Below are 25,824 nucleotides of genomic sequence, written 5' to 3'. Positions count from 1 at the left end.
CCAGCCAATCACAGGGCACATAGACACAAACAAATCCAATCACAATCACAGCTCGGGGCAATTTAGTGTCCAATTAACGTCACATGTTTGTGGGATGTGGGAGGGAACCGGAGTACCCGGAGGAAACCCACACAGGCACGGGGAGAACATGCAAACTCCACACAGGCGGGTCCGGGATTGAACCTCGGACCTCAGAATTGTGAGGCCAACATTTCCCAGCTGATCCACAGTGCCGCCTGTATGTAAACATGAATATGAAATCCAAACATTGACTATCGTCATCTTTGGTAGCTCTGTGGTGACATTGCGTGTTCTACAACGTGTCATTTACAGTTCCTACGAATCCTGTCATGTTCCCCTTTGCCATTAATTTGCGATATAATAAAACTTCATGAGCGAGTCACCGATGGTGTAGTAGTTACGTCGTCTTGAGTTTTGCGCAGGCAGCGTGGATTCAGTTCCAATGCGGTGATGGTCTGAATGTGAACTCAACTAGGATCGGCTCAATTTCACTCACAAACCTGAACATAATAAGCAGTGTTGAAAATATTCATGACACTTGCAAATCTTACAAGTGATATGTGACAAATGAACACACTACTGATAAAAAAAAAAAAAACACCAGGTGCATGTTGTCATTTTTCGGGTTTAGCAAAGTTTGTAAAAACAGTGCACACAGCTCAAATAATAGTAATTTTAGCACCAACAAGAAAATGCCCATTCTTGCCCACTAATATTATAGTCCAGCTGCTCAACGGTAACAACAACAGCAGCAGTCAGTGTACCATAGGAAAAAAATTGATATCCAAGCTCTAACGACTGCATATTGTGACTTTGAGTCTTGTTGTGCATCTTTCACCAGTCGTGAGTCATTTTCCGAAGGGGGCAGGAAGTCGCATGCCGAATGTTTTACTCATCCAGTGCATATAGTCCAAAGGCCAAGTTCCAAGGGAGGGTTAAAATCACTCAATTATCGAGTGATCATTCGTGTGTGGATGAGAGACAAACGCATCATTGCGGGAAACCCCCCCCAAGAACTCTTGCTAAAGCGAGGACCGAAAAGCGGTAAGCATCAAAAATCACAGTCCACTTACTAAAAAGCACTGGTGGAAAAGAAAACGCAAGAAAAGAAAACAAATAGTTCAACAATGGAGGAAAAAGGTGCAATTTTTCTTTTCACACGTATTTTAGACTTAATAAGTACCGTAATTTCCTGCCTACAGAGCACACCGGATTCTAAGCCTCACCCAGTACATTTGTAAAGGAAATACCATTTGGTACATACATAAGCGGCAAAGAAAATGGATGGATGGATAAATTGTACAGGGTTAGAGCAGTGGTTGGCATGTGCACGTCACAGTTCTGAAGTTGGGGGTTTGAATCCAGGCTTTGAATCTAACCTTCCTGAGTGGAGTTTGCATCGATTTTATAAGCAAGATAGAAAATGGATGACTGGATAGACGGAAGATGGATGGATGAACGGATGAATTGTAAAGGCCATAGGTCACATTAATGGTGTAAACGTTTTGAAATGATCGCTTTAATTATGTATGTCACACTAAACTGGCAATAGAACAGGGTAGTGTAGACTTTTTATATAAAATCTTCATGCAAAAATTGGGCTTTAAAAACAAGAAAAGTAACAAAGGTGACTGGATTACCGCAATTTCCGGCCTACTGAGCGCACCTGGTTACAAGCCTCCCCGAGTACATTTGTAAAGGAAATACCATTTGGTACAAACATTGTAAAAGCCGCAGGGCCCACATTGAAACACGAGATATTTACAAAGACGGTACACAAAAAGAGTTTAATGCTACCGCTAACAGGGCCGGTTAAAAATAAAATTTACCGGTAAATATCACTGAGACACGCCAGTAACACAGCAGCAACACACTAGCATAGCACTAACAGGGCCGGTAAAAGTCACTTCCTCGGCACATATATTCCACCGGTCTCATTCTTACCTATTCCGCTCGAGTGCCCCCTTGGAGCCGTTAGAAAAAAATTCACAAATTAGCCACACCACCGCATAAACCGCAGCGATGAGAGCGTGTGAAAAAAGTCGCAGCTTGTAGGCCGGAAATTACGGTAATTCGCTGAAGAAAAATTATCCCTCCATTCATCCATTTTCTGCAATGCAAAAATTGGGCTTTAAAAACAAGAAAAGTAACAAAGGTGACTGGATTATCGCAATTTCCGGCCTACTGAGCGCACCTGGTTACAAGCCTCACTGAGTACATTTGTAAAGGAAATACCATTTGGTACATACATAAGCCGCAGCTGTGTAAAAGCCGCAAGTGCCCACATTGAAACACGAGATAGTTGCAAAGAAAGACGGTCCACAGAAAGTTTTCAAAGTTTTGATACCTTAGCTTACCAACAACACGGTAGCACAAACAGGGCTGGCTAATAAATAAATACATACCGGTAAAAATCCCTGAGACACGGCAGTAACAGAGCAGCCACACGCTAGCACAGTGCTAACACGGCTGGTTTAAAAAAAAAAAAAAAAAACATAGCAGTAAAAGTCACGTCCTTGGCACATATATTCCACCGATCTCATTCTTACCTTTTCCGCTCGAGTACCCCATTGCGGCCGTTAGAAAAAATGCACAAATTAACCGGAGCACCGCATAAGCCGCAGGGTTGAAAGCCTGTGAAAAAAGTTGCGGTTTATCGGCCGGAAATGACGGTAGCGCTGATTCAATTGCAAATTCAAAGTTAATGAATGAACTTTTCCCAAGAAAATTGCCTAAAGTAGCCTGTAAGTGATCAGTTTGAGAGAGCACAAATAATATAAATAATAGAGAATAAAATCACCATCTAATGGAAAAAAAATCTACAGGTAATCCCTAAATTGTCTGTCTGGAAAATGAAAAATTTGCTTTTTGTTTTGGAACAAAATACAAAACGGTCAAAAAGTGGGTACGCTCTTCACGTTTTTCTTTTTATTTTGGGGGGGGGGGGGGCTTTTTTTCAAGATTCAAATCCAGGACTTTGTAATTCTAATGAGTCACATGACACGAGTGGTAAGACAACTGAGTCCCGTTTGAACATTTTCACTTTGTGGTGTACTTAAAGGAGAAATCCGCTGGTTTTGCATTAACAACGCATCCAATAGGTCATATAACATGTACTCTATTTTGACAATGTGACGTTAAATCCTCTCTCATTTAATAGCATTTTGAGATGATTTTTATCGACAATATCGGCGGATCGGGAAGACGGAGGAATACTTCCATACACAGCCGTGAGGCGGCTCGGCTCCTTGGTTGACGTCAACCCTAACGCAGTTGGCTCACGGCTATGTATGGAAATATTTCTCCGTCTTCCCGATCAACTGATATTGCTATTTCTTCATCAGATGAGGATCAATCAGAAAAATCAGCGCCGGGCATAAAGGGTGTCCCATGTAATCGAGCCTTTGTTGCGGGACGTAACACGTCACATCCGTGCGCCTAAGTCATGTGACTCGTGAAAATGGCAGCACCCCAGAAAATTCGTAATTGTTGATAAAAAAAAAATCTTCTCAAAACGCTATTAAATGAGAGAGGATTGAACGTCGCATTGTCAAAATACAGTACATATTACATGACGTATTGGATACGTTGTTAATGCAAACCAGTCGATTTCTGCTTTAATTTTGTTGTGAGGCATTTAGACATTAATGGTTATGTATTGAATTATTTAGAGGGACAATAAATGTACACTTCAGTGCCAGCCCATGAAACGATATAAAATGTTTATAAAAACAAACAGTGTACTGACATGTGTTGTGTTTTGAGTTGCTTTGAGGGGTCAATAAATTTATAGTTATACACACATTATACGCATTACATTACATGGTAGCAGTCATTTCTTTCAAGTCCGATGAAAACATAAAAAAAAAACAAAAACATACTTACTAAACCGTGAGGGGTGTACAAACTTTTGTGTGCTTGCTTTAGATTGCACAGCAATGTGAAGCAACAAAAACACAAAACTGTACACCACAACGACCAAATAAAGCTATAAATTAGCATCATTCGTTGGTTGTGTTTAGCGTCGACTGACTTTGTTTACCTTTCGTCGTGAGGAATTAAAAGTTGTATACGAAACGCACTTTGGGTTGCAAGCTCTTCTTGGGCTCGCCCTGAGACTTGGCCCGAGTTCCCAAACATTTCACGGCAAAGGAGTTCTTAAAGGCGCTCAGCGGTGAGCTGCTGGAGCCAAACAGCTGTTTTTGTGGCCTTGAGGGACAAGAAAATTAGACAGAAATGAGAAAGTGAGAGGCACAAAAACGGGGAAAAAAAAAAGGAGAAGGGGAAAGAGAGCAGACTGAAATACATGACAGTGTCCATACTTGTTTGATTGTGTCAGGGCTCATGAGCACGAGAGTGGGTGGAATTCAACAATTAACATGGACAGTAGTCCGGGGAATGCGGGTCTCCGTGACAACAGAGGGCACAGCCGTAAACACACGGACTCTTTCATAAGAGTCTCAAACACTAACGTCTTTTTCACAAGCACCGAGCGATCCGTGTTTACGAAAAGCAACTTCCTTTCCACTTCAAAAATGCGAAAATATCTTCCAGCCATGACGCATGAAAGCTTACATAGCTGCTGAGAGGATGATGAACTCCTTGCCCTGAATTCATTTTCAAAAAACGTGCGTTAATTGTGTGTTGCGGGATGGGAGGGGTCGCGAGTTATCGAGGGCAGCGTTTGAGCCAAGCGGGTCCAGCCTGCAAAAGAGATCCAACTGACATGTTTTGACCTTCCAATATACGGAATGACTCAATGAGTTGACAAAAATCAATGCAACATGCCTTTTTAATTCAGTACGCAAAGAAAAAAAACAAAACAGAAATGAGGTCAGGGAAATACCACAAAAGTTCAACATTTTATCTATAGTGCGTGCGTGTTTTTTTTTTTTTTTTTTTTTTCAAACGTGAAAATTCTTGCATCTACTTTCCTCCCACATTCTGGTTTGAAAGTGGTGTGAATATCTGTTTTTCTGTATGTACTGAATGATGCTCAAATGCGCGAGTAGTCTGTAGAGCTCGTGCACCTACGTCATAAAATCACGAGACTTTTGTTTACCTCGCCATATTGCCGGTCAAGCTAAGGATTGCTCAAAGCTTAGTCGGTTGGAGACGACACGGAATTATGTCTTGTAGCACGACGCCCAGAGTCTTGTCAGATACCGACAGAAGGTCAAAATAAATGACGGTACGTGGAAAAATGAGAAACTCGCCATAGAGGACCCATATTTAAAGCCGAAGTTGATGTTTTGGCCAATAAGAAATTGGACTATCACCCCGCTTGCACTTGTCTTTGACAACTGAATATACACACGGATCTGGTGAGTAAGTCTTCAAGATTTACACGGAAAGGTTTGAAAGCGTATAAAAGTCAAGACGCATACAAATACTTTGTTGCTGGATCTGTTCTCAATCAGGAATAAATCCCACATGGTGACGGTTTTGACGGCTCGTGAACGCGGAAGTGTGTTCGGCCACAAGTTAACCTGTGCCGGAATCCATCGATCTTTTCAGCTGGTATTCAATACAAATACCAATATTTAAATAAATGACTCATGGTTTTACACAAACTGGCATTCATTAACTATGAAAAAAAAAAAAAAAAGGAGGACTGAGTTGTCTCCATGGAACATACACAGAAGCCATGGCGGCAACACTTAACCTCCGTAAACCTCTGCAACAGACTTTTTTTTTCTTAAATACGCCTAATTCTCAAATGAGCCAACACGGCTTTATAAATGCTTCTTGGTTATTTGAGATTGAGAAGAATAATTACTACCTGAAATGAAGCGATCGCTACACAGTCGTGTGGATTCGGTCGGGCACCATCCATCACATTTAATTGCCGAAATCCATCGATCTTTTCTGGTCTTTTTCGCTGGTATTCAATACAATGATCTCTTTGACTATCTGTCTCGTCTGCTGTGACAACTAACAGCACAACAAGTCTCTGGTATTGTGAATATTCTCCTCCGGTTCGATGTCCCTCATACTGTTGAGCAGCTCTTTTTGACCGTCAATATGACAAAATATTGACGTCACGCGCACGAACGCTATAAAATTCACCAAACGCTTTTAATATTGATGAATAAATCCTTTGCAGCAAAACATATTTAATTTTAGTATACGCAATTACTGTACAGTATCAGGATTGCATGTACATTTATGCTAACGATTACATGCTAGCTACATGTTACCCGCCATGCTAACTGGTCAAAAACAAATATTAGTTTGTAGAAAAGAAAATAGATAAACGGAAATATTTTTCTGATCATATCGGAACCGCGGTTACGTTGGTTTGAGTGACCCGGAAAATATTGTCAAAATATGAAAAAGAGAAGCACCGATTTACCATGGTCAGAGGGATCACCTTTATGACGTCATAGCCACGGATTCATGTGGCTCACCCCCCCCTTCCAAAGCCCTTTAAAAAAAAAACTAAACTAAAACTGACTAAGATGGGTTGCAGTTACATTATCGAATTATCGACAAAGTCAAAAGTTATTTAATCTGTTGAATTTGATGTATAGGTTGGTAATCGTGAAAGTGTGCCCTGTTGTGTCACGTGACTAACCTGCACTGTTTTCCTTTCTGCAGATGTGATAGCCAGGCAGCAAAAATCCCTGCAGGAGACCTCCTCCGTCCGTCCGTCCGTCCGTCCCCCCCCCCCCCCTTCTTTCCTTCGACTGCATGGACCGACGCGGCGTTGCAGCCCTCACGACATCATAGTGCACTGTCATGGGACAACTCGATCCATGTTGACCCAGGATTAGCACGGAGACGTCGCGAGCCACTCCTGCCAGTCATCAGCTGACGAAATAAATGACCTGCAAAACTTCAACTTGAGACTTTCTGCGTTTATCTTGCATTGAACGATGAACTCCAACACCAAACCATCACGGTAAGTCCAAAATCAACCTAGCTTTACTCTTAAATATAAAGATCGGAGCTTGCATGTGACGCTAAATGTATTACCCCCCCCCCCCATAAAATAATTATTTTGGGAAAAAAAAAAACACCTGACTCATTGCACGTGACAACAGTAGTGATAAAAGTACTCAATTTACTCTTAAATCGAAGTAGATGGGAAATTCACTTTTTGTTGTTGTATTGAAATATCAATCACTTCTTAAAAAAACAAAAATACTTTGCTAAAAAAGGAGTAATACTGATTCAACTCCTGTATTTCTGTTTTAACCGCGAGGAATAACTAATAATAAATAACTAAAGATTTGTACTGGACCTTACTGCCCAACCACTGACGTATGAAATTAATTAAGTACTCCAATCTACTCTTAAGTTGAAGTAGACAGGAAATTCACTTTTTTTGTTGTATAGAAATAATCACGTGTTTAAAAAAAAAAAAAGAAAAATACTTTGGTAAAAGGAATAATACTGATTCAACTCTTGTATTTCTGTTTTAATCGGAAGGAATAACTAATAAATTTGTACCGGACTTCACTGGCCAACCACGACAGGCAAACCTATGAAATTAATAAGTTAATATGTTATATGAATAACTACATATTTACAAAATGTGCAGAGGAGAAATAAAATGTTGAGAAGACAATCTTTTTCAACAAATTTCAAAATTGACATTTTAACAGTGGGCACATAGAGTCTTAAAGTTTTCTGGACGTTTATTTGATCATATTCATGATAATGTATGTATTAATGTTTATGGTCAATTTATGTTAGTCCTAAAGACAGCCATAAAACACTTGGAGTGGACCAAGTGTCTAATAACTGATCTGTGTGTCCTTAGTAGACCCAGTCTATGAAAATATTAAAACACTCTTTTAGGTTTAAGGCCAAGCCCTGAAGGACACTTTGGGGATTTTCCATGCGAGCCTCTCAAGGTCTGACCTTTGCCCCGTCTGCCATATTTCCTCATTAAATACACTGCACGTCTGCAGCTGCTAAATTCCAACGCAAATGAAAACACTCTCCTTCAGCTCCCACGGGGTTAATTTTAAATCCGCGATGCCGGTTTTGGGAATGTGGACGTTTTTCGGCGCAATGCAGTCAGAGGGTCTCAACCGTGTGGCCAAATTGGGGTTTACTGTGCCGACTGTGAAAAAACAAAAGCTCTGTATCTTGTGTGGCTCTGGACTTCCACCTTTTTAGTCCATCTGTCGTCCTCTCCTCCATCCACAGGTTCCCCTCCATCCACATCCTTCTCTTCCTCGTCATCCCGCCTGCGGTTTTCTCATTCTCACGACCCCACTGGATTCTTCAGCGCGTCCCCGCGGTCCTCCCGGAGCAAAGCGAGAGTCGGCCGGCCCCACGTTTCCTGTCCCAAGCCCGCCTTGATGTCACCTCCCCCTGTGACCCAGAATGCCACAAAACGGCACCCCAGCCCAGCTACCGGGACCTACGTCAGTTTCTGGCCTACGAGACGCTTCACTCCGACGGTCGGCTCACTGAGACCGCCGTTGGGATCTACGGATATAACCTCGGGTCCAACAAAAGTTCTGCATACTCCTCTCGGCCGTCCGGGAAAGCCGAACGGTCGCATACCAGACGGAAGCGCCAGATCTTCGGTCACGACGGGCGCTACAGCATCGCAGGGCACAACTTTGTGCTTAAATATCCTTTTTCCGCGGCTGTCAAACTGTCCACCGGCTGTTCCGGTACTTTGGTCGGGAACCGGCACGTTCTAACGGCCGCTCATTGCGTTCATGACGGTAAAAACTACGTGAAGGGTGCCCAGAGGCTCAGAGTGGGCTTTCTAAAATCCAAACAACGAGACATCCAGTCTTTGATTTCTAACTTGACCAACCATATTGAGGGTGGTCCAAACGACGCCGCGATACTGTCGGAGAAAATGAAGTTCCAGTGGATCCGAGCCAAGCGCACGCATGTGCCCAAGGGATGGATCAAAGGTAATGCCAATGACATCGGGATGGACTATGACTACGCTCTCTTAGAACTCAAGAAAGCCCACAAACGGCATCACATGAAGTTGGGCGTCAGCCCTCCTTCTCGCAGGCTGCCCGGGCGACGGGTACATTTCTCGGGATTCGACAACGACCGTCCGGGACAGCTGGTGTATCGTTTCTGTAAAGCCGGGGAGGAGACGTCAGATCTGCTCTACCAGCACTGCGACGCCCAGCCCGGGGCCAGCGGGTCCGGGGTCTACGCCCGGATGTGGGACGGACGGCGTCGGCGCTGGGAGCGCAAGGTGATTGGTGTGTTCTCCGGGCACCAGTGGGTGGAGCGCCAAGGGGCGTCTCATGAATTTAACGTCGCTGTGAGAATCACGCCTCTGAAATACGCTCAGATCTGTTACTGGATAAAAGGCAACTTTGTGGACTGTCGCGAAGGGTGAGGTCGGACATTGAAGCAATAAACAAAAAGAACTCCAAATATCACTGAAGTAAAAAGTTGCAGATGCAAAATTATTATGACGATTGAGGGCCACCCAAATACTAATCAGTGACAGTATTGACCCAAAATAGCCAAAAAGCACTTTTCCTATCCAATAAGGCTACGGCTTTGAAGCTCCTCCCCCAGTTGAACACTTGCTTGGCCCCAAGACTGAATTTCCAATTATTGGATGATAGAATCCCTCAAACATTGGCAATCAAGCAAGTTTGTTACCATTGAAATATGCAACCAAGATTAGTCAATTGACATCCTAAGACACACCAGAGGCAAGTGACAAGTATTTGTTTCGAGGGGCAATGGACCTTTCCAATGGCGACCTTAAGCTCCGCCTCCTTAGCCACGTCCCACAAGCTTCCAAAATGGCGATTGAACAGAACATGTTTGAAGTCGATTCTCTATCGCGTATTCCGGATAATATTGGGGTATGTTTTTTGCCAAATGGGTCAGATTTGCCCAAGAGTGCTCTACAGAGAGGTCTCAACTATTTCACGCAAGGATATGTAAACGGAATTAAGATTTTGGACGCATTGTCAGAGTTACAGCGAAATGTTGGCGATCGATGCAAAAAAGTTTGACGCCTCACAAACGTCATATTGAAATCCGACAGGATAAAATAGTGGAATCGTACTGTGCATGTAAAGCAGGGTGAGTACTTTTTACTTGGAAAGATCACGAGTAATATCATTGTAGTGCTTAGAAGTGAGTGGGTGGTTTCATTCGACCCAGTGCTCTTGTCTTAAAAGTCCGATGTGATCCAAATGGGGAAATTGACATTTCTCTTGCGTGATATCGCGCATTTACGTATCACTAACCCGACTCTTTGGCATAAAACATGACACACTTCATTCAGCAGGTCAGTGATACACTAACAAAGTAAAAGTTGTTCTCCCGCAGTCTATAAAGCACTAATAATAATGAAATCAAACTCAAGAGAAGATACTTCTCCCGCCACTTACCTTCGAACATACAGCCTTGTTTTTGTTGCTATTGTCCATATTGAGTTGCACGTGCGTTCTTCCGCGAGCCTTAATCCATCGTAGACACTCGGTCAACTGTGTTTTAGGCTTTGGAAAATAAATCAAGCGGGCCCCTTGTAACCTAGCCGTATCTCTTTCATCAGAATTGCACGTTCCCCGAGCGCATCTGAGGACCATTTTCTTCGTAACATTAACGTTTCCAAGCGCACGCTAGTGACAACCGGCATTGCTTGTGGGACAATGTGGCGAGGGGGGCGTGGCAAGCCAGGGGTTAAGACAATGCGGCTATCTGATTGGCTATTATTGTACCAGCGATTGACAGGTCGGAACGGTCCATTAACAGTGGTGCTTTGACATAAAAGTGTCCCAACTCACTAGGTTTTTTGCAGATACAAGTGTTAGTTTTGATTTTCATGGAAAAAATTAAGATGAGCGGCAGTATGGTTTATAGTGAAACTTTTTCTAAAAATGGGCTTCAGACTTTTTGCCACTCAGTTTAAGATGAATTATGCCGTGTTTATTTGAAAGCAACACACACACACACACACATTGCAGCTTTGCCGTATTCAAGTCTGCTAGATTAATGCTAACAATGCAGTGACATAGAAAGGCTAATAAATAGCATCTATGTGGGAGTGTTAAGGTGGCCAAATCACACACTCCAGGAACTAGAGTATATTAATCGAGATGCAGTTTCATTGTTTGCATTCCATTTAATATTGTTCACAGTTTTATAAAGGACGTTATAGATGTACTTTCCTCATTTTAAAAAAATACACATTGTTGGAAGGTAAGATCAGATTTTGTTCCGTGCTTTCAACAGGAAGATAATTTGAGATTCAAGTGTTAAGCGTTGCCAGCTTTGCGACGGAATCAATTAAACATATATCAAGGCACCACTGTATGCCCAAGCCGTCAAGAAATATTATAATCCTCTGGAGCGTCCGGAATACACCGAAAAGGAACGTCAGGCCTGCAAACATTTTTTTTTCTTTTTAATGCAACGAGTTATTGCACTGTATGAACTTTTTCTCCAGCTCTACTTCTATTTTTATGAATGTACACATGAGCAACCAAAGGTGTCATTTGATTGTGTCCAAATAGTTAATTGTATTAGTGAATGTTTGGAATGCTGACCATTTGCTATTGTGCATAAGTTTATTTGTTTTTTGTTTTTAAAGTTCAGCTTCAATTGCAAAGTGTCGCTATACAAAATCGTGTATTTCAATTATTTGGACACAAGACATAAAATAAGCAAAGGAGAGCTCAGTAGATGCTTTTTGTCTGCCACCCTCTTGTGGTAGTTGCAAGTATTTCCCCTCCTCCCCTTACTCTTCCCTTTAATAACATTTGTGGAATTGTATTATTGCGTTCGGAAATTGAATAACTGGCAAATAAATGAAAAAAAAAATGCTCGATTATACAAATGCACAAGTGTGTTCATTTTAACGCCATGTTTTATTTCAGATGACAAAAAAAAAAAGATCCTCAGGGTGAAACGAATACTGTAAAAAGCCGAAATATGAGGACCACCTCCTTGAACAACAGAGTCGTGATGCTGGATATGTGATACACTACAGAAACAATTGACGCCGGCGCGTTGTACAACAAACACCCCCCCCTTTCATGCTATCGGAAGCAAGGGAAAGAAGTCAAAAAGTGACTCGTTGATTATTTTGTTAAATAAAATTCCAATTGTCAAAACCTCAACGGCGCTTCTCAGGGGCTTTCCGCAAACCAACAAAAGTAGGCAGAATGTGTTTGAGGAAAGCACTTATGTGGGCAGCAAAATAAAATAAAAAGGCAAAAGCTGAAGCTCTTTCCTATCAAGGTTTACTAAATATTGGGGCAGGTGCTGTCATGATGAGAGAATTTCTTTCGAGTCAACAGCACTACCTTCTGGACACTTTTTTCAAATTATTTTTTTTACATTCAAGTTGACACGAGCCAACTGCACTCGTAGCTCACCCAAAACTGCAAGGCACAAGAGGCAAATTCCGATTCCTCCCGAGCCACACTCATCCTGAATATACCAGATTCCGTCGGTTTATTGTATGCGTTTTATCATTCAGGCGTTTAAATGAACCGCCAAAGAAATGCTTGGCCGGTGGATTTGAATGCGTGTTGAAAAAAAAGTCAGACGGCGCAACTTAAGGCAGAAGGAGGCATAAACAGCTTGACTTAAAAAAAAAAAAAAAAAAAAAGGCAGCATGCAAATTGAAGCATAGGGACAACTGGAGAAATATGGGACTATGACTAATATAAAGATTAAGTCACATGAGAGGATATGATGCCTTCATATGTACTTGATATGTTTTTAATTATATTGTATTGATCTTCTTTACAAGAAAGCATCCATCTTAAGGGGTTGATACAGTTTTGCATCTCTGAGTAATTGCTTGCGTGAAGTTGATATAAAAAGGAGAAAAGTGAAATGTACTTTGTGGTTTCTGCAACTTCTCAGACAATGAAAAATTGAGTGTGCGACTGCGGATGTAGATTAGTGCCACCAGGATTTGAATTTGAACACATTTTCAATAGTTGCTACAATTCGCTGTCTAAAAATTCATCTTCTGTGCCACCGGGAAGAACAGCCAGCCAATCGCAGTCTCGCTTTCTTGGTATGTGGTGTCACGTGACTAAGAAAGCCTAACTGCGATTGGCTGGCTGTTTAGTTTTGACCTGAAGTAACCCTGCCTGGTGGCACAGACAGTGAATTTCAGACAGCGAATTGTAGCCAGTTGAATTATTAACATTGAAAAGTTACACTGAAATACAGCTATTGAAAATGTGATCACTTTACATTTCAAATTCAAATCCCATCAAATCCTATTTCACTTTAAATTTCAATTCCTATTTGACTTTACATTTCAAATTCAAATCCTATTTAACTTTACATTTCAAATTCAAGTCCTGGTGGCACTAATCTACTTCCATATGCGACACCATATTGGGGTGAAATGATCTGTATGAGCCCCATAACATTCAAATCATAAATTAATCTGAGTTCACTGGTTTACAGTACTTTACCAAGTACACCCTTTTTTTTTTTCCTCCCCTGTCGGTAAATACCAGCTAACATGCCTGCAAATGATAAAAGAACTGAGATGAACTCTCTTGCACTGACAGAAACTGAAATTTTTCATTGCACACATCCTTTGGTTGAAGATCAAGAATTGGTGGCAGACTTTCTTTTTTGGTGTATTTGCTCAGTTAAAGTGTACTTTGATATATTTTCCCATTTTTTTCCCCTTTCGTCTGTAATGCAGTTTCAGTATAGGACTGTAAGGTAAGTTTCTTTCGGCTTGTCCCTTTCGGGGTCGCCACAGCGTGTCATCTCAGATGAACGCACATATGTTTGGCACAATTTTTACGCCGGATGCCCTTCCTGACGCAACCCTTCTCAGGGAGTGGAGGCCCCAGCGGGATACGAACCCACAACCCCTGGTTTATCAAACCAGTGCTCTAACCACTGAGCTACAGGGCCTCCCTTTTCAGTATAGGACTGTAATTCACTTAAACATTGTCATGTCCATCTGGTATACTACGTTGATGAAAAATGGTGAAGTTTCTATCTAACTTTAACCATTTGCAGTACACAAAAAATTGCGATAACCACATTTTTGGGGTGGGGCTACAGATGAGCACTTTGATTATTCAATAAACAACATGAAGAACTACCAACTGGAAGAGTTTTAGTTATGGCGCTGTAATAGGTTCAGAAATACAGGTGGCCCATATTACTCCAGTTGCCCGTACTGCCGAGAATACATGAACTGGTAAAGCGACAGCCAGATGTGCGTGACTCCGACAGGCGGCTGAGCATTCAAGCACCGATATCATTAAATACATTTTTGAAAATGACATTCAAAATGTAAAGTGAGGTGTCACCCTCAGAACTTGAGCCTAAACTGCCCGAACCAGATCGTCGCAAGGACTTCATGCCAAAACGCTGGAAGAAAAAGCGACGGCACAGTGTACCACTTTTAAAGCGTCCGTGGCTGGAGGTGCGGGGGGCTTGTGAAGAACCGAGGTCACAGCCTATGATGACGAAAAAAAAAAAAAAAAAAAAAAAAAAGAACACGCCAATTGCCAAAACCCAAATTAATGCGAGACGCAACCGCAGATTCAATGAGGAAAAGCATGCGACTTCCATCAATACAGTGAGCAGAAGTACGAAAGTGTTGAGTAGCTAGCTGACAAAAAAAAAAAAAAAACACCATGTTGATGGATGCAATAAGTGAGGCTCTCAAAAATAGCAGCTTAATGTACGCTACTCACACAAAGTTGGGAATATTGGGGTGAAATTTTGGGATTTTGCGAACAAAAAAAAAAACACCATGTTGATGGATGCAATAAGTGAGGCTCTCAAAAATAGCAGCTTAATGTACGCTACTCACACAAAGTTGGGAATATTGGGTGAAATTTTGGGATTTTGCGAACAAAAAAAAAAACAAACCTAGGACCTGTGGCCAAATAGCGAAGTGTGGAGAGTCTCTGTTGCCAAAATACAGAAGCACAGTCAACGAATGAGGGTCTCATTGCCAGCAGCCACTCAAATATTTATACGCTCCTTTATCTCTCATCCCTCACATTTCTTTCTAATTTTATTTAATGTTTCCTCACTCCTGAAAACCATAAATCGGAATTTATTCTCAATCCATCAGATTAGTCTCATTTGGCCGCTATGTTCCGTTTTGGAAAACAGCAAGTTGTGCAATAAAAACTGGAACAATGAACATTCTGACATCTGCATTCAAAAGTTTAGAGAAGGTCAATTTAAATTCATCTGTAAATTCAGTAAATAATAATTCTGTAAATTCCCCTTAAGACGTACTCAATATCCATCATTTTTTTGTCGGCAGTGTATCTTAGCACCAAGACTTCCTTTAAACATCTTTGCCTTGGAATAAACTCATCCCTTAATCTGTTATGTTATGGTCACGAGCCTGCCCATCTTTTTTTTTTTTTTTGGGGGGGGGGGGGGGCATAAATCTCTCTCATCTCCAGCGGTTGCCAAGCAACTGCCCGGACCATTCTAATAAGATCGTCCATCGCTGACTGCAGCTGAATACTTGATGACGGTTCGCGACTTGTTTGTCTTAACTCGTCAGCAGTAAACAACAACACTAAGTTCCCCCTAGAAAACAGCCGCATCTTCGTCTTTCAATAAACTTTGCGGTTCGAGGGTGAAAATTCGAAATCGGGTACAGAAGGTTCACGCGCCGACTGACCCGTGAGGCTATGCGGCCACGTGGCCGCTCTTGACATCTTTGGCGAAAACGCCTCTTTCCTCCTCTTCTAGCGACAACACGGCGCGGCATGCTAACGTCATCGGCGTGGTAATGCCCGGCGTAACTCAAAAAATAGTATAGAAAATAAAATATTCTTTTAAATAGGTTCATATAAACATTGCATTAAAAATATAACCGTATCAAAACACGATTATGAGTTCAGAGTCCTGTCCCTTTCACGCTCCAAATTGCGAGTCCCGAACGCCCACTTCCGGTCTCTCAATTTCAACACGACCGTACGTCTTCCGCCTCCGGCTTTCAGTCTTTACTGCGACTTTAAGCTCAAACTACTGGACAGCGGGTACGAGTAGGCTTTGCCCAACACTATGCGGTCTCTGAGCAGCTTGAAAAGGACATAGTAGTTGCAGAGAAGAATAAGGCCCAGAGAGAGAGTGTGGTTCCAGCGCTCGGAGAGGAACAAAGAGTATAACTGATACAGAACCACGCTGGTCTCAATCCAGATCAGCAAGTTCAGGATCCGCAATGGCTTGTGGAAGAGGAACTGTAACATCAAAAAAAAAAACAACAACAAAAAAAAAAAAAGACAGGATATTGTCAGAAAACTTCAAGAGCATATTCTTATGGGTTACAAATACCATTGACTGTTTTCGACCATGTGACTGCATCCGGGGCACGCGGCCATGTTGGATGGGTTCACTCTGTAGACGTGCCATTCACTCTAATGCTTTTGGAGTTCCACAAATGTTCGTACGACTGTTTAAAGTGACGCGTGGTGGCTAAAAAGACTTTGGAACGTGATCAGGGCTCATTAGATGTCGTTTTAAGAAAGCTTTACGACAAGAAGTGCGCTTTCATCGACAATATCGAACCGTATGCTTTGGAGAAACACAAATGGAGCAAGAATTTCGAACTGTGGCCATTCTGTAACCTATCCAGACATCGTCCACCATCTCGACAAGCGTTTATACCGGGGACCACCTAAAGAATTACAAAGGTCTGGAGGCCTACAACTGGGTTCGTCATGCGGCGGTATCAATTGGAAGCAACCTGTGCCTCCACACCGCTAAGGTTAGTGTACCTACTCCACAATGCAATTTAAACATCTACCGCGTGATTACAGTCAGCGTTGTGTTAAATTATGTTGATCATACCAACGAAAGAGGTGTAAACTATTATTTTCATTTTTGTTACAGAGAGAGAGAGGTTCGACCGGGACGAGTCCCAAGTGGAGCCCGCCCCTGTTTGTCCACTTCCACGGCTACATTTTTAACTCAACTCACGAAACGGCTAGCGGTGCGGTAACTCATTTTTGCAAACTTATTATAATAGAACAGAAAATACAGATTTTGGAGACATGCATTGCATTCACACACTGGTATTATGTAGGCCCTTGGCCCTAAAGAATACTTCTCCTTCACAGAACTTAGTTTTTGCTAAGTAGGTGTGAAATTCTAAACGGTATACAATACAGTGGTGCCTTGGTTCTCGAACACAATCCGTTCCAGAAGGCTGGTTGAAAACCAAAGTGTTCAAAAACCAACGCACGTTTTCCCATTACAATGAATGGAAAATGAAATAATGCGTTCCAAGCCTAAAAAAACATTTTTTTAAAGCGATTTTTTTTTAGCTTTTCCTGATAATAAACTGCATAATAGTTTAAATACTTTATAAAATGAAATCATTTCAGAAATACATTTATTTTTTGCTTAAAATGTATGCTAGGCTGGGAGTGCATTGCCGTATCTGTAGCGACTCGGCCCCCAGCCTTGTAAACTTTTTTTTTTTTTTATTAACAAAAGTGCAGGATAACTAACTCTGGATGCTAACTGTTTTCTCGCACTGGTTCTTGATCACAGCTACCAATCAAAAGAACGACGCTTTACAACGCCCACTTTCCTTTGAGCAACCGATAACATAGCGGTGCGTCCCCGTTCACGCGCCTTTCTGAAATGATTCCTGCTTAGTTACGGTTTGTTTACTCGAATTCACCAAAGCAAAATGGCGACGGCGTGCGAAACCTGAAGATGTGCGACGTCAGTCGAAAACAGTCTGTTATGATCATTTCATTATCACACAATGTAAAATGCGCATACAAGCAACTGCGGTAAATAAAACAACACAACATGATTAGTGGACAAATGCAAATACATGACACTCAGCATATTTTATGAACTACAGTGTTTGCCTGCGTATTCACCATTCGATTCTCATGAATTCATCTTTTCTATGATGATACTATCCTCGTTCATTTGCTGAAATCACTGATACAAATGACAAAATTTTCTGCTCAGGTCAAAGCAATAAAAGTATTACGTTGGCGCCATCTTGTGGGATATTCGAGCTATTGTTAGCTTTAATGTATTGATCTGTTTTTTCATCTGCGACGGCCAGTTTTGTTGTTGGTCCTCCTGCAGTCAAAATGAAACTCAAAGTTTTTTCCTTTACTCACAATGAGGCTAATAATAGCCCACGTAGTCACCTTTGCCAACATTACTGCCAACACTGTTTGTGGAAATACCAGGTACTAATTTACATACTCATTTTTCCATGTCATGTTAATTTGTGCAAACATGTTATTTTCATGCTGGCTAATACAATTAAGCCTCTTGTCAAGGTGGTTTTGTTTGTGCTGCATAACTGAATTACCCATAATAAACATGTCTGTGCAGTTCAACAACTTTGTACATGCTAGCGCTGTACTAGTCTCATTTTTAAGTTGTTCCACAGTCTTGTAGCACTGAAATACAATTACAAGTCCATTTTGCATAGAGGGCCTCAATTATTTGCAGATTTTCAGTATTTGGGACAGCTTTGTCCCCATTTTTGTCCCATCTTAGTATCAAAGAACTATGTTGAAGTGAGTTGGAGAGCTCCTTTTACAAAAAAGTAGTGCTTTGCCAGTGTGATGGTCTCAGCGCTCCCCAGTGCTGAAACGTCTCCTTGTGATGAAGGCGCATGGGTTACTAACAGGGGAACTCTGGGTACATAGCAGATGCTTACTGGGAAATCCCCCGGTCTCATAGTTCCCCTTCTTCTACATAGAGGGAGCCAACATATGTTATAAGCTAAAACAAAACAAAACAAACGTTGATTAAAAAGATACACACATATATGTACGTTCGCTGTGTTTGTCTTTCTGAGACGTCCATAGCGAACACGAACACTCAGTGACAAGTTGTCGAATCGCACATGTTGAAGCATGGATGGGGATGTTTCAGACTGGCCGGACGTTTACTAAACATACGCGCATGCCCGTTAATCACAAGAAGACTTTTCAGCACCGGGAGCGCTCAGACCGTCACGCCGGCATCTTGTGATATCTGCAAACTACAATAAAGGTTTTTGGGGGTAGAGGTGACAATTGTGGATTTTTGTTATTTGCGGCAGGGCTTAGTTCACATTCCCTGTAATATGAATTGTAAAGTTGAAGAGTTCAACCACAAAAGCAGACATTCCAACCTCCAGTTTTTTTGAATTTTGTTCACACTACATTTAATTTTGTGCACTCCAAAGTCAATATAAATTAGAAAATTAAGAGACGAATATGGGAAAAAAATTCAAGTCTTTCAAAGAGGTCTTAAAGGTCATTTAATCGCAATAAACGGCTTTTCCGAGAAAATAATTGCTAAAAACAGACAAGTCAAAAATTTCTCACGTAACTATAACATTGGTAGTTGAAACGGTAATGGTATTATATTATGTCTCCAACTATACCTTGAATTTAAATTTAAAATTACGGCTTTAATCCTATCCCTTTAAAGCACAGGTGTCAAACTCAAGGCCTGGGGGCCAGATGCGGCCCGCCACGTGATTTTATGTGGGCCCCCAAACGCAAATCACGTGTGTCAACTTCCATGATTTTTGTTAAAATCTGTACCAAAATTTCAAATTGTTATATCATAAATGACGACATTTTTTGTATTACTAAACATAAATAATAGTTGAAAAACCCTATTACCCTTGATTTCTGATTCCAATAATAGCTGATATATTGATTGTGTAAATATGATTGGTCAATTAAAGATTTTTATGGTTCCACTATCATAACGGCCCTCTGGCAGAAACCATGACGACAATGTGGGCCGCGATAAAAGTGAGTTTGACAACATTTCAACATTATACACCATCTGATCCAGCACTTTCTACTTTGGCTTAAGACCAGACCTTTCTCACTCAAAAAAAAAAAAGAGAAAATCTCGTCCAGTTTCACCACTTTTTCTTCTATTATTCACATACCCCGGGTGTTTGTAATTATGAGTGTACCCCATTAAAATGGAGGGGGGGGGGCGTCAGGTAAAGTAGGAAGTAGCGTGTGTGGGCTGGTGTGGCCGAGCAGCAGCTCTTAGCGAGAGGGAGTGTGCTGCCGTGTTTAAAAAAACAACAACAAAAAAACTGCTGGATCTGTTTTCCTCTGCGCTGAGAGTGTGCGACAAGTGCGCAAATGCGCAGTTGCGCAGCTTCGAGGGAACATTGCTCGTAGACTATGCGGACATGGTCACTAACACCAATCTGGACGATGACTCAACATGATCACTCTCAGACTGTTTCATACAATTAATCATAAGCAATACAATTGCCATTTCTATAATGAGCAGAAAGTTAACGTATAATGATGGGCCAGACATGTTCGAGGATTTATTTAACGAGTGATGAGATTGTGAAGTCGATGCATTTTAGCTCGTGACTGGCTTGAATGGCTGCTTGCTGCAGTAAAAATGTGTATGGCACTTGCCTGTTTCTGAAATCCAAACTTTATTTTTAGTTTTGGAGGGTTAGAAAATGCAAAAAACAATGACTGAGACAGCCTGCTAGTATTTTTTTTTTTTTGCTTTAACGGTGTTTGTTAGCTTTTGCGCCTGAACTCATCAGTTTCACTACTTAGTCGGGGGTTGCAACCCTTGATCAGCCAAGTGAATCATTTACAGGTGTTCCTACGATTTATGGGTGCAGATACTCACATAAAATCTTGCGTGTGAAACGTCAGATGGCATCGCAACATTATAAGGTCCAACTGCTTTGTACAGGCAGCGGCTGTGTCGTACCAGCACACCTTGTGGCCAAACGGTGTGTTCCGACCATCTGTGTGCGGGGGGAGGAAACATTTTTTTGCATTTAGAAGATTACCGTGAGAGAGGCTCGATTAATGGAGGACAAGACGGATTCACTTACACGTGCTGAGGTGTATTACTGTACGAGCCGTGCTCCAGCTTCTGCCACCGGCCCAGGTGGGACGCGGAGCGGTGAAGCAGGTCGCAGTAGTTCGGGGGCAGCAGCTGGCTCATCAGCATGACGAAGGCGTTGATCCACACCATGATCAGATGCTCGCACGACCAGCGCATGTCATAGTATTGGGTGCTCTGGAAGACCAAACCAGCCTTATTTATCCGGAACGCGCAGCCCGATGCTGAATACGAAGGGCAAACCTACCCTCACAAAACATAAAGGCAAGAAGGCAACATAATAAGCGCTGAATAGCGAGTTGAACAGCACTTCCTTAATCCGCCGATTAAAATCGCTCTTCAGCTCCTCCACCTCCGATCGGATCAGCTCGGGCGTGTGAGTGTGCGTCTGCGGCGGGCAGGTGTGCGTGGGCATGTGCTGGGGTGCGGAAAACTGTTCACGGACGTTCTCCCTCAACAGGAGGAGGAAATCCCGGGGTCGGAAGAAGGGGGCGTCCGCCAGGTCCGTTTGCTGGTGCTCGGCTGAGTAGTCGTAGTCGGCGGGTGACGTTTGGCTCTTGGGTCCTTCCTGGTGGAAACAGCAGAGCGGGACGTACACGCCGAACCTGACGAGCGGGAGAAGTCGTCGATTTAGTATAACCTCGTGCGAACGCTTCAACGAGAGTGGAAAGTCATACCGAGTAACTCATTAGCATTGAGAAAAACATGCGAATAAATAATAAAAACAAGAAGTTGCACCTACATATTAAAATCCCGTAGACGTGGTGACTTTCGATAGGATACTTTACCGCTTTAGCGCGTGGGTCTAGCAGATTACCGTAATTTCTTTTTTGAATTTTTTTCCCCCACACGCTTTCAACCCTGCAGTTTATCCGGTGATGCGGCTAATTTGTGCATTTTTTCTACCAGCCCCAAGGGGGCACTCGAGTGGAAAAGGTAAGAATGAGACCGGTGGAATATATGTGCCGAGGAAGTGACTTTTACCGGTGTGTTTTCTTTTAACCGGCCCTGTTAGTGCTGCGCTCGCGTTATGTGCTCCTGGCATGTCTCAGTGATATTCTCGGGTTGCAATCACGTGATAATCTCCTCCATACCTACGACATCACCATGGCAACGTCCACAGACCCATGTATAAGCGGCGAGCGGCGGATGTTTTCTGCCCGCTTTAATTCACTTGTCGCCGCCGGCAAAGCTAGATATATACAGAAGATCAAACTCTGTGACAATATCGATCCGTAAACTCTCCACGACGACGTTCTTTCAAAGGATCTGAAAGACTTCCACGAAGTAGAATATCCGGACACTAGAAATACACATGCTCACCGCTTACAAAATGACCAGAACAGACTTTCAAATAAACATTTGCCTGGTGTGCTCGAGGTTCGTTCAGATCTCCACGTCGTATATTTGCAACCCACTTTTGTTGACGTTCTTTCGATAACTCCATTGTATCTTCTCCTTCATGCAAACTAATCAATGGAACACGGGGAAAAAAAAAATAAAAATCGCTTCCCAATTGTCTCCATTTCCGCCATTTCCACATCCGTAGACGCGACAAAAACGCGGCGTGACGACGATGGACAGTGCGACAATGGCGGTCAAGTACCCGGACGAACAAGCGTGACGTCACGTGCAACTCAGCCTTTTAGCGGTAAGTTTTATTTTAAGAGGCCCTCTTACCGTTAGCGCTAGCATTCGCACTCGCGTTAAACTCTTTCTGTGTACCGATTTTCTTTGTGTTTCAATGTGGGTACTTGCGGCTTTCACACAGCTGCAGCGTATGGATGTCCCAAATGGTATTTCCTTTACAAATGTACTCGGTGAGGCTTGTAACCAGGTGCGCTCCGTAGGCCGGGAATTACGGTACTGTAATCGCTATTTTATTATTTTATCATGAGATGAGCAATATCACAATAGTTACAATGGTTTTGTGGTGGTCTCCGGTGGAAGAGAGGACGAAAGTAAGTTTCACACACACAAAAAAAAAAGCTCTTATTGACTTATGGTTTGAATGAGGAGAAGTGAGAGTGACATCAGAGTGTGCAAATGAAGTGAGAAGAGAAATTAGTCAACCGTAGACCTTTTAACTCACAGTTCCATAAAAACACTGAGAACCGACAAACCTGTTAAAGCTGTGAATAATCTACCGCGCTACTATAATCAGTGAGTTGTGTTGATGTGGCTACTGTGCAAAATGTACAAACGGTGGATTGTGGAAAGCCGTTTGGGCACTGATTTGAGATCCTTGACATGGAACATAAGGCCTACAGTTGAATCCAGATATTTACAGTACATAAACTGTAAAAACACATTTCATTTTTTTATCTCACTGTCTGAAGTCCAATCAGATTAAACCTCGCCTGTTTCAGGTCAGCCAGGATCAACAAAATTTTCATCATTTTTCCAAACGTCACAATAATGAGAGAGAATTTCATGGATGTTTTTTTTTTTTCCCATTATTTTCTTTCATGATCAAACGTCTACATACATTTCCTTTGAACTGCATGAATTGGGTCAAACGTTTTGGGGACCCCCCCAAGAGCTTCTGAAAGTACCTCTGCTGGAGTCCTGGCCCGTTCCTCTTGACAGAACTGCTCTAACTGAGTCAGCTTTGTCAGTTGCCTCGCTCGCACAATTTTTTTCCCCAAATCTACCCACAAATTTTCGATGGGATTTCGAGAAGGGGGCTTTGCGACGGCAGTTCCGAGACGTTGACTTTGTTATTCTCAAGCCACTTTTTAACAATTTCGCTTTGGATCATTTTTGTCTATTTGGGAGACCCATTTGTGCCCACGTTTTAGCTTCCTGGCTAATGGCCTGCCTTAATATCTCTGTGTAATATTCCTTCTTTATGATGCCCTCTATATTATGAAGAGCTCCAGGTCCTGCTACAGCAAAACAGACCCACAACATGATGCGGCCACCTCCATATTTCACAGTTGGTATGGTGTTCTCGGGTCTCTTCCAGGTGTAACGGTCATTATGGCCAAACAGCACTTGGTCTTGGTGTCTTTTTTATGTTTCTTTCACAGTAATGTCTTCATTCTTGATGAGCAGCCTTTCATCCATTGTCGGAGCAGGACTCATTTCACTGTGGATAATGAAACCTGCTGACCAGCTTCATCCAGCATCTTCACAAGGTCTTTCGCTTTTTGTTCTGGGGTTGATTGGGACATTTCGGACGACAACATGTTCATCTCTGGGAGACAGAGCCAGCCTACTTCCTGAACGGTATGATGGGTAAACATTCCTATGATGTTTATACTTGCATAAAATTGCTTGAACAGATGAACAGGGCGCCTTTTAGCATCTGGAAATTGCACCCAAGGATGAACCAGACTTGCTAAGCTCAATGATTCTTTCTTTGATTCTCCCATGATTTCAAACAAGGAAGCAGTGTGTTTGAGGTCTGGCCTGAAATACATCCCCAGGTCTGCCATCAATTAACTCACATGTTCTCATTTAACCTATCAGGAGCTTCCAAAAGCACAACCTCATCATCTGGGCATCCCCATGTTCTTTAAAGACACAGTACTTTTTGTGTATGTAAACTTTTGAGAAAAAAAAAAAAAAAAAAAAAAAGATTCTAAAATTTTCCAAGAAATTCTCACTTTTTTTATCATTATTGTGGCATTTAATAAAATTGAATAATTGTATTGATCCTGACTGAACTGTATGTACTACTAAGCGCTTTGGTGTCAGACAAAATAGTGCACTAGTCATCTGACTATCTTACTAGTAATCCCCCCCTCACCTCCTCCCAATATACATTGTATGCTCAAATGACTTAATGTATTGACATCTTTGGTATAAAAAAAAAATGCTAAAAGTGTAGTATATGGACCTGACGTAGATAAATAATATAAAATAAATGCTCAAAATCTTTAATATACTAACTCCTAGGGAAGCACCAGATGCAAACCAGTCGAATTTCATAGTGTCACTTGCAGTACTAGGAGCAGACAGATGTCAAAAGATGCAGATGTCAGAAACTCAGAAGAAAATTTAGCAGCTAGGGTTAGGCTGCAATAATCGTGTCTAACTAGTAAAGTGATTCCCACAACTGCCTTGCACTACTATATGACATTTCTGCATTCCACTAGAACATGTTTCAAGTGAGGCAAAACTACAAGTGGGCAAGAAAGTAACTAGTGTGTGACATAACCAGTGCAGTGTTAACTAGTGCAGGACAATAGTTTAATATTATTGTTTAATTGTGTACTAGTACACAGACATTAAGATGGCTATCAAAGTTATCGAATAAATCCTCAAATAGCTTCGTGAAAATTATTTTTTTTAAAAATACTTCGTGTGCCCTAATCATTCTAACAGTATGCCAAAATTGTTCTGCTAATGAGGAAAAAGAATGAACTAGTATATGGACCTTACGCTGGATGATGTGGATAGCAAAAGATATCGAATAAATTCTGACATCATCATAATCATTAATATCTTGTAAAAGGTGTGCTAGCAAAACACGGCCATTTGGTGCTCTCATCAAAACATTTTGAGAACAACTTCAAAAGAAGCGGAGTGGACAAGGTTGGCACGAAACACTCACGGGTATCCCAAGAAGAGGAGGTTGAGAACAGAGTGGTTCTTGCAAAGGTTGACCAGGGTCCAGCAGAGCACCCAACAACACATGGTGAGCAGGCACAATCTTGCTGCCAGCAAAACCAAATAGCAGACCAGCGACTCCCTCCTGCTATGAGACAGCTGGACAGAAATCGCATTTATGGGATAAAACATGGATTCATCAACTCCAAGTGTCACATTACATTAAGACCTTCATTTACAAGAATCACACGGTCATTTTTGTTTTTCTTTGTACTACTTCTACGATAGCTACTACTTTATAGTGCGCGATTTGAGATCGCTGACCAAATCAAGGAGCGACTAGATTTCGCTTCGGTTCTCCGGGAAAACTGAAATTGAGTTCACCTCTGAAACTATCGTCCAAACAAGCCTCCTGGCCAGCATGACTGTGATGAAGATAGC

General features: G+C 42.0%; 3 protein-coding genes across 13 annotated transcripts in view; 1 reads left to right on the top strand and 2 right to left on the bottom strand.

Moving 5' to 3' along the window:
- The window catches only part of LOC133497738 (interleukin-18 receptor 1-like), a 32,881-nt gene extending 26,197 nt beyond the window's left edge, over positions 1–6,684 (bottom strand). Inside the window, exons 1-2 of one of the 7 annotated variants that reach the window (XM_061813878.1) lie at positions 6,599–6,684; positions 4,064–4,230 (exon numbers count right to left, since the gene is read on the bottom strand). The gene's annotated coding sequence lies outside the window, so the exon portion shown is untranslated. Of the gene's footprint in view, positions 1–404; positions 423–2,426; positions 2,468–4,063; positions 4,231–5,803; positions 5,981–6,376; positions 6,439–6,598 lie in introns of those variants that run through there. The other 6 variants (XM_061813879.1, XM_061813880.1, XM_061813882.1 and 3 more) reach the window with 6 other exon arrangements.
- Positions 6,685–6,786: 102 nt separating this feature from the next.
- On the top strand, positions 6,787–14,472 carry LOC133497739 (serine protease 23-like). Its single transcript, XM_061813886.1, has 2 exons — positions 6,787–6,925; positions 8,182–14,472. The coding sequence occupies exons 1-2, from the start codon at positions 6,900–6,902 to the stop codon at positions 9,353–9,355; spliced, it is 1,200 nt and encodes a 399-aa protein (XP_061669870.1). The 5' UTR covers positions 6,787–6,899; the 3' UTR covers positions 9,356–14,472.
- Positions 14,473–15,578: 1,106 nt separating this feature from the next.
- Positions 15,579–25,824, bottom strand: part of tmem39a (transmembrane protein 39A) — a 25,776-nt gene continuing 15,530 nt past the window's right edge. For all 5 annotated transcript variants that reach the window (XM_061813871.1, XM_061813874.1, XM_061813873.1 and 2 more), the window contains 6 exons: positions 25,768–25,824; positions 25,388–25,542; positions 21,074–21,431; positions 20,816–21,003; positions 20,605–20,725; positions 15,579–16,187 (listed from right to left, as the gene is read on the bottom strand). The exon at positions 25,768–25,824 is cut by the window's right edge and continues 27 nt beyond it. In XM_061813871.1, the coding sequence (XP_061669855.1) occupies positions 15,951–16,187; positions 20,605–20,725; positions 20,816–21,003; positions 21,074–21,431; positions 25,388–25,542; positions 25,768–25,824 (1,116 nt within the window). In that variant the 3' untranslated portion in view covers positions 15,579–15,950. The remainder of the gene's footprint in view (positions 16,188–20,604; positions 20,726–20,815; positions 21,004–21,073; positions 21,432–25,387; positions 25,543–25,767) is intronic.

The sequence above is a fragment of the Syngnathoides biaculeatus genome, chromosome 3 (genome assembly GCF_019802595.1).
Source record: "Syngnathoides biaculeatus isolate LvHL_M chromosome 3, ASM1980259v1, whole genome shotgun sequence".
Lineage (NCBI taxonomy): Eukaryota > Metazoa > Chordata > Actinopteri > Syngnathiformes > Syngnathidae > Syngnathoides > Syngnathoides biaculeatus.
This window is presented reverse-complemented; position numbering and strand designations above follow the sequence as displayed.